The sequence below is a fragment of the Triticum aestivum genome, chromosome 7A (genome assembly GCF_018294505.1).
Source record: "Triticum aestivum cultivar Chinese Spring chromosome 7A, IWGSC CS RefSeq v2.1, whole genome shotgun sequence".
Lineage (NCBI taxonomy): Eukaryota > Viridiplantae > Streptophyta > Magnoliopsida > Poales > Poaceae > Triticum > Triticum aestivum.
In genome coordinates this window covers 725,515,652-725,524,338 of record NC_057812.1, presented here as the reverse complement: position 1 = coordinate 725,524,338, position 8,687 = coordinate 725,515,652, and the positions used below count along the sequence as shown (strand labels likewise).

The following is an 8,687-nucleotide window of genomic DNA, read 5'->3' as shown; positions in this document are numbered from 1 at the left end:
ATTAGGGTTTTTGTGTTTTGATGTACCGAAGGATGTTCGGTGTCCAGGATGTGATCACGGACATGACGAAGAGTCCCGAAATGGTCGAGACATAAAGATTGATATATTGGAAGCCTATATTTGGATATCGGAAACGTTCCGGGTGAACTCAGGATTTTACCAGAGTACCGGGGGGTTACCGGAACCCCCCGGGGGTTATTGGGCCTACATGGGCCCTAAGGGAGAAGAGGAGGGCCGGCCTGGGTAGGCCGCGCGCCCCCTCCCCCCTAGTCCTAATAGGACAAGGAAGGGGGGGGCGCCCCCTTTCCTCTTTCTCCCTCCCCCCTTCCTTTTCCAACAAGGCAAGAAGGGGGAGTCCTACTCCCGGTGGGAGTAGGACTCCTCCAGGCGCACTCCTTGGGCTGGCCGCACCTCCTCCTCTCCCTCCTTTATATATAGGGGCAAGGGGGCACCCCATGACACACAAGTTGATCTTTGTGATCGTTCCTTAGCCGTGTGCGGTGCCCCCTTCCACCATATTCCACCTCGGTCATATCGTAGCGGTGCTTAGGTGAAGCCCTGCGTCGGTAGAACATCATCACCGTCATCACACCGTCGTGCTGACGAAACTCTCCCTCAACACTTTGCTAGATCGAGCTCGAGGGACGTCACCGAGTTGAATATGTGCAGAACTCGGAGGTGCCGTACGTTCGGTACTTGGATCGGTCGGATCGGGAAGATGTACGACTACTTCCTCTACGTTGTGTCAACGCTTCCGTTGCCGGTCTACGAGGGTATGTAGACAACACTCTCCTCTCTCGTTGCTATGCATCACCTTGATATTGCGTGTGCGTAGATTTTTTTTGAAATTACTACGTTCCCCAACAATCATATCTACTATATGATTCACGCTTGACCTTTCGGTCTCAGTGTTCTGAGGCCATATCTGCATATGCTAGGCTCGTCAAGTTTAACCTGAGTATTCTGCGTGTGCAAAACTGGCTTGCACCCATTGTAGATGGACGTAGAGCTTATCACACCCGATCATCATGTGGTGTCTGGGCACGACGAACTTTGGCAACGGTGCATACTCAGGGAGAACACTTTTATCTTGAAATTTAGTGAGAGATCATCTTATAATGCTACCGTCAATCAAAGCAAGATAAGATGCATAAAAAATAAACGTCACATGCAATCAATATAAGTGATATGATATGTCCATCATCATCTTGTGCTTGTGATCTCCATCTCCGAAGCACCGTCATGATCACCATCGTCACCGGCGCGACACCTTGATCTCCATCGTAGCATCGTTGTCGTCTCGCCAATTTTATGCTTCTACGACTATCGCTATCGCTTAGTGATAAAGTAAAGCATTACAGGGCGATTGCATTGCATACAATAAAGCGACAACCATATGGCTCTTGCCAGTTGACGATAACTTGGTTACAAAACATGATCATCTCATACAATAAAATTTAGCATCATGTCTTGACCATATCACATTACAACATGCCCTGCAAAAACAAGTTAGACGTCCTCTACTTTGTTGTTGCAAGTTTTACGTGGCTGCTACTAGGCTTAGCAAGAACCATTCTTACCTACGCATCAAAACGACAACGATAGTTTGTCAAGTTGGTGCTGTTTTAACCTTCGCAAGGACCGGGCGTAGCCACACTCGGTTCAACTAAAGGTTGAGAAACTGACACCCGCCAGCCACCTGTGTGCAAAGCACGTCGGTAGAACCAGTCTCGCGTAAGCGTACACGTAATATCGGTATGCGCCGCTTCATCCAACAATAACGCCGAACCAAAGTATGACATGCTGGTAAGCAGTATGACTTATATCGCCCAGAACTCACTTGTGTTCTACTCGTGCATATGACATCTACGCATAAAACTTGGCTCGGATGCCACTGTTGGGAAACGTAGTAATTTCAAAAAAATTCCTACGCACACGCAAGATCGTGGTGATGCACAACAATGAGAGGGGAGAGTATTGTCCACGTACCCTTGTAGACCGAAAGCGGAAGCGTTAGCACAGCGCGGTTGATGTAGTCGTACGTCTTGACGATCCGACCGATCAAGTACCGAATGTACGGCACCTCCGAGTTTAGCACACGTTCTGCCCGATGATGTCCCTCGAACTCCAATCCAGCCGAGTGTTGAGGGAGAGTTTCGTCAGCACGACGGCGTGGTGACGATGATGATGTTCTACCGACGCAGGGCTTCGCCTAAGCACCGCTACAGTATTATCGAGGTGGACTATGGTGAAGGGGGCACCGCACACGGCTAAAAGATCAAACGATCAATTGTTGTGTCTCTAGGGTGCCCCTTGCCCCCGTATATAAAGGAGAAAGGGGGGAGGTGTGGCCGGCCAGGAAGGGCACGCTAGGAGGAGTCCTACTCCTACCGGGAGTAGGACTCCCTCCCTTTTCCTTGTTGGATTAGGAGAAGAGGGGAAAGAGGTGGAGGAGAAGAAGGAAAGGGGGGCGCCGCCCCCTTCTCCTTGTCCTATTTGGACTAGGGGGAGGGGCGCGCGGCCCTTGCCCTAGCCGCCTCTCCTCTTCTCCACTAAGGCCCACTATGGCCCATTAACCCCCGGGGGGTTCCGGTAACCCCTCCGGTACTCCGGTAAAATCCTGATTTCACCCGGAACACTTCCGATATCCAAATATAGGCTTCCAATATATCAATATTCATGTCTCGACCATTTCGAGACTCCTCGTCGTGTCCGTGATCATATCCGGGACTCCAAACAACCTTCGGTACATCAAAACATATAAACTCATAATATAACTGTCATCGAAACGTTAAGGGTGCGGACCCTACGGGTTCGAGAACTATGTAGACATGACCAAGACACGTCTCCGGTAAATAACCAATAGCGGAACCTGGATGCTCATATGGGCTCCCACATATTCTACGAAGATCTTTATCGGTCAGACCGCATAACAACATACGTTGTTCCCTTTATCATCGGTATGTTACTTGCCCGAGATTCGATCGTCAGTATCTCAATACCTAGTTAAATCTTGTTACTGGTAAGTCTCTTTACTCGTTCTGTAATACATCATCCCGCAACTAAATCATTGGTTGCAATGCTTGCAAGGCTTAAGTGATGTGTATTACCGAGAGGGCCCAGAGATACTTCTCCGACAATCGGAGTGACAAATCCTAATCTCGAAATACGCCAACCCAACAAGTACCTTCGAAGACACCTGTAGAGCACCTTTATAATCATCCAGTTACTCTGTGACGTTTGGTAGCACACAAAGTGTTCCTCTGGTAAACGGGAGTTGCATAATCTCATAGTCATAGGAGCATGTATAAGTCATGAAGAAAGCAATAACAACATATTAAACGATCGAGTGCTAAGCTAACGGAATGGGTCAAGTCAATCACATCATTCTCCTAATGATGTGATCCCGTTAATCATATGACAACTCATGTCAATGGCTAGGAAACATAACCATCTTTGATTAATGAGCTAGTCAAGTAGAGGCATACTAGTGACACTCTGTTTGTCTATGTATTCACATATGTATTACGTTTCCGGTTAATACAATTCTAGCATGAATAATAAACATTTATCATGAGAATAAGGAAATAAATAATAACTTTATTATTGCCTCTAGGGCATATTTCCTTCACATACAGTGTCAATGAAATATCATATGGGTGACGTTTGTCTATATCAATGGAACTGCACAAAAAAGTGGAATTTGCTTCTTATCTTTGGAAAAGGATTCAAGGACCGCCCGGATGTCGTTAAACTCATGGTGACTCCCTAAGCGACGATGTTCCAGACGATGTATGAAAGTTGATCACTAAAAACTAACTCAGGAATGAAGAAAAGCGAATTGCAAAAAAGAAACAACTCGCCAAACAAACCAATATCACCGACAACCTTAGTAAGACAAAAACAAAACACTAGGACCTCAACTTGAAATGAATTATGGACGAAAAATAGATAGGGGATATTTGGATGTTGCCCAGGCTAGGCTAGCGAAATCACCGACATGCCCGATAATTGGCTAATTATTTGCCCGCCCACGTATCATCCATGATTTGGCATGAAAGTGAACCGAGGAAGGCTATGCAGCGGTGGCACAATCTAAATAATTGGCACTCATCCAAACATATGCCCAGCTTGCAGCTAACACAACTTTCTGGCTGGGTGGCCATTGGCTCAATCCAAACAACCCCATAATGCCAGAAGCTGCAATAGGCATGATCGGCCTATATAGACGGACCATCATCGAAGGCCTGACAACATATGATAACAAAGTTGCTGGGCTAGCAAGACTCAGCCCAGCTAACATGGAGGGGATAAAGCCTCCATTTATGAGCAGGTTGAAGTCTCTCCCCCTGAAAAAGCAGGTTGAAGTCTCTCCCCTGAAAAAGCAGGTTGAAGTATAAAAAAACATCAATCTGTGTTTTTTTCCTTCTAAAAAGACCCATCTCGTATTATTCTTATAATTTTCTAAAACTTTGAAGTACAATTTTTGTTAAGTTTTAAAAATTGGGTTCACACAAACACATGCTAGGGAAAATTCTCTAGATCATGTGTCTATGATTGCTATTATTATGTAATGAACATCATATTAGAAAGTTAGAGACCCACTTTACCCAAGAACAGAGTGCACGACAATATTTAGAACATGAAAAGAAGAGATAGAAAATGCCCAAAACTAATGCGAAAAAGAACATTACCCCATATCATTATGTGCGATTAATCGGGTTCTAATGTACAAAATAAAAGAAAGACCATAAAAAACATCAAAGGAAAAGAAAGATAAAAAAAGCACGTGTGCGGGTTAAGAAGAATCTTATAATTTAGATCGAGTGCGCCCGAACATCATCGAAAGAGAATTACCAAATCCATTCTTCCAAACACTAATTATTACGTAACAAACATCAAAAGAAATTGTATTTTCCCCAAGAACAGAGGGCACGGCAATATTAGGACCATCAAAAGAAAAGAGAGGAATGTGGACATTGAGTATCTAATCAAGAGCACAAATGCACATGCATGAATAGTAAATTTAAAAACATAGCAAACAAAATTTAAAAAATCTATTTTTTGGCACGGACATCAACAGAAGTCTAACATCCTACTCCCACCGTGCGAAAAAATTTGTCCCAAACTTGTCCCTTAAATGGATGTATCTAGCACTAACTTAGTGCTAGATACATCCATTTGAGGGACAAACTTTTTTGGATGAAGGGAGTACAAAATTTAACTTTGGAAAGACATCCGTGGAGGCTTGTACAAAAATACAAATCTCGGAGCTAAAAAAGACACACTTTGGAGCAGTCATTTTTGTCTTTTTGCACACACCTGTACCGATGTCTTCTCAGGGTGAAATTTTACAGAAAGTTAGAAAACGTGTAAATGCTCATCTAAAAAAAATTTGATGATTTTTTTCTTCAAAATTTACTGTTTATGTGAATGCATTTGTGCTTGAGATTAGATTAACACTTTCGGAGGAATGCCCAAAAGCAAATCACATAATGGAGCTTATCTCCTATCCCTATCCAGGAAAAAGCTTGTGCTAATGCACAAACAAAAGAAACACACTCTTTATTCGTCATGCCACTATCCCTTGAATCACAAGGGAAAATTACATATAAACAAATTAATTAATCAGCAACAACACACTAGCGTCTGATCTCCACGAAAAGGAATTAGTCTTTGGACGTCGTCGTTTCTGTGGACGGCGACGGTGACCCGGCGCGCTCCATCTCTTGCGCCACCATCCTCCGGCTCCGGTTGATGGTGATGAGGCAGAGGCAGGCGTGCTCCTCCAGCTCCTCCAGCTGAGACCTCAGGTCCTCCCCGCACTCCTCCTCCTCCCGCGCCACCTCCTCGAGCAGCGGCCGCTCGCCGTGGCCGGCCACCGCGATGCGCGCCATGTCGCGCCCGTGCTCCAGCTCGTCGTGCGCGCGCCGCACCATGCGGCTCACCGTGTCCAGGTCGCGCCCAACGATGTACGCTCCCCGCGCCGCCGCGTCCACCACCTCCTCGCCCGCGCGTGCGTGCCCCCGCCTTCGCCTGCCGTGGAGCCGTCCGGACAGCTTCTTGACGGTGTTCGTGCGGCACGCCACGGGCTCGGTGGATGTGGCGCAGAAGGCCACCGCGGCGGCCGCGCCGACGCCAACGACGGCATGCGCGGCCAGGACCACCGCGGCCACCACGACCGTGGCCGACGCACCGACGACCGTGGTCGCGGCCGCGCACCGGGCGAAGCGCGCCGCCTTGGCGAGCCTACGCAGCCGGCGCCGCGCCGCGGCGAGACGCTTGGAGAGCGGGCTGCAGCGCGCGTGCGCCTCGTGGAACCCGTCGAGCCTGCTGCCCGCAGGCGAGAGTGGGTTGTCTTGGCGGACGTGCAGCGCTAGCGCGTCCCTGGCAGCAGTGGTAGTGTTGTCATCGCCGCCACCTTCGACGTCCAGCCGGCGGAGCAGGCGCCGGAGCACGAGGTGGTGCCTCCGCGCGGCTCCCACGGCGGCGAGCAGCGCGGAGCACGCCTCGCAGGCGTCCCGCGTCACGTCGAAGTACTCGAGCAGGAGCGCCTCCACGCGGTGGCGGCGATGGCACCCCCACCGGCGCTGGCGCCGGTGCCGACGCCCAGCGGCCCGCGCGAGCGCCTCCGGTCTCGGCTCCAGCTCGAAATCGTCGAGAATTGTGTAGGAGCACGACGGCTCCTTATCCAGGGCCGCAGCGCCATCGTCGAGCGTTTCGAGGCTGGTGCTGGGCCTAGAGGAGGAGAGCTTGAATGTCTGCCTGAGGCTGCGGTGCGCGTGCGACCAGAGGTCGAGGAAGGACCTGGACTTGAACGCGCGGCCGTACTCCTCGTCGACGTCGAGCGGGCTGCGCGGCGGCGGCGTCTGAGTTACGGACGACGACGAGCTGCTGCTCCCGTCCATCATGGTGTCTGCTGCAACGCACAAAAATGATTCAATAAAATGAAGATAATTTAGCTACATCCTGAGCATATATGGCAATGCGTCAAGAAATAATTCTCTTCAAACTTAGTCAGAAAGGAAGGAAAATACATGGCGTCAAGAAATGGCCTTGCGACTTTTGGGTGCACTATACAGCTTGCTCGCTGTTGCTTGAGACACAAGTGAAGCACTGACATTTGCAATTAGAGTGGTAGTGGGCAGCACTCACAAGCTAAAAAATTTCAGGGAAACACGCATGGCTCAACTATTTCAAACCCTGTCTGATTTCTAGCTATCTCTTTCGATAAATCTAGTTTATTTGTTTCTAGCTTATGGTTGTAATATTTTCTTCTTGTAAGCATGGTTACACTTTCGATGTAAGTTATCAGTTTTTTTTGGAAATGACATTATTTTTTTGTACATACTAGAATAACTACGGGTCTGCCATAACATTTCAGCAATTGCGGTAGTAGACACAGTTACCGACTTTTTGTTGCTGAAATTTCATAATATTTCTCTGGATCTCAGTCAAATTTATGTGAAAATTTTAGTCCATTGGCTGAAATGGAAACAGAAATCACCAAATTTACGTTACTGAAATTCTGTAAATTTGGCTAGGGCTGATATATTTCTAAAACTGGAATTTAAAACTTTGAGTAAGGTGATGTGCTTCATAATTAACACTTGTTCTCGCGGTAATTTGGCATTATTTCTATGTGACATTGCAGAGGTCACTTCACGCTTGTTGCAACTTCTCGAGAGAGAGAAACAAAAACAAATGTCATCGAGTTGAAATCGACATTACTTCAAGCGAAAAGCCTTGATGCATGCATGGTCAGAACAAAACAAATCTATGTCATCTCTAGCTACAATTATTGTCAAAACCCAAAACTAGTGATCATGAAAATCGATTGTCACACTGGTTGGAGGTGGAATTAGAACTTACGGGTGTCGATGCTAGACATGGATTTAGCCAACGAAGGAGACGATGAAAAGGGCCACATTTGATCAAATCCCTCAAATTAACCGGAAGCACTGGTGGGAGGGGGAATCTTCAATCCTCTCTCTCTCTCTCTCTCTCTCTCTCTCTCTCTCTCTCTCAAGATTGCAGATGTATATGTGCACTTGGAGTTTGACAAAGCCTGGTGAGCAACGAATGTATATGGACATATCATATGAAGATGAATGTGACTCCCTCTCACATATATATAGGGATCGGCGGCTCGATCGTCTGCAATTGTCATGTGTTAACTCGGATCGGATGGTGATCTTGCAAGGCAAGGAAGGGAAGGAGCACAAGCTAGCCAAAAGGATGAATGCAGACATAAATGGTACGTCCTTCGCAAAAAAAGAGACATAAATGGTACGTGCCAGTGGGTTTTTCTTGGTAACGCGTACACAAAAGGAAAATAGTTATGGCGACACGGCATGCACATGCATGTAAAGTGGAACACTCCGAAAGCAGGAGCACACACGTACAACATATATTCGCGGCGGCTGGCTCTGCGTGCCATCTGCTGGCCGTGTCGCTGACTTGCGTGGAGTAGCTAGCACAGTTCCCGTAATTCCTTGTGTGAAACAAGCAAGGACCGAGCATATGTGCCAACGTACGTACGTGTAGGTGGATTGTCGGTTGTTCTAGAAAGAGATTTGCGTGCACACATGCATGCATGGACGCCGGCCAAGGTGTCGATGAGCTATCAGTTGATCAGGTACGTGGACACGATCACACGATCACGCCCGTCCGAGCTCGCCGCCACG

General features: G+C 47.7%; 1 protein-coding gene across 2 annotated transcripts; it reads right to left on the bottom strand.

Moving 5' to 3' along the window:
• Positions 1-5,522: 5,522 nt before the first annotated feature.
• LOC123147100 (putative UPF0496 protein 2) lies at positions 5,523-8,137 on the bottom strand. Of its 2 annotated transcripts, none has more exons than XM_044566338.1 (2): positions 7,873-8,137; positions 5,523-6,916 (listed from the first exon to the last, which is right to left on the bottom strand). In XM_044566338.1, exons 1-2 carry the CDS (start codon positions 7,928-7,930, stop codon positions 5,670-5,672), a joined length of 1,305 nt encoding a protein of 434 aa, XP_044422273.1. In that variant the 5' UTR covers positions 7,931-8,137; the 3' UTR covers positions 5,523-5,669. The 2 variants fall into 2 exon arrangements, with proteins under 2 accessions (XP_044422273.1, XP_044422272.1); XM_044566337.1 differs by having other exon boundaries at positions 5,523-6,919; positions 7,873-8,136.
• Between the last annotated feature and the right edge of the window lie 550 nt (positions 8,138-8,687).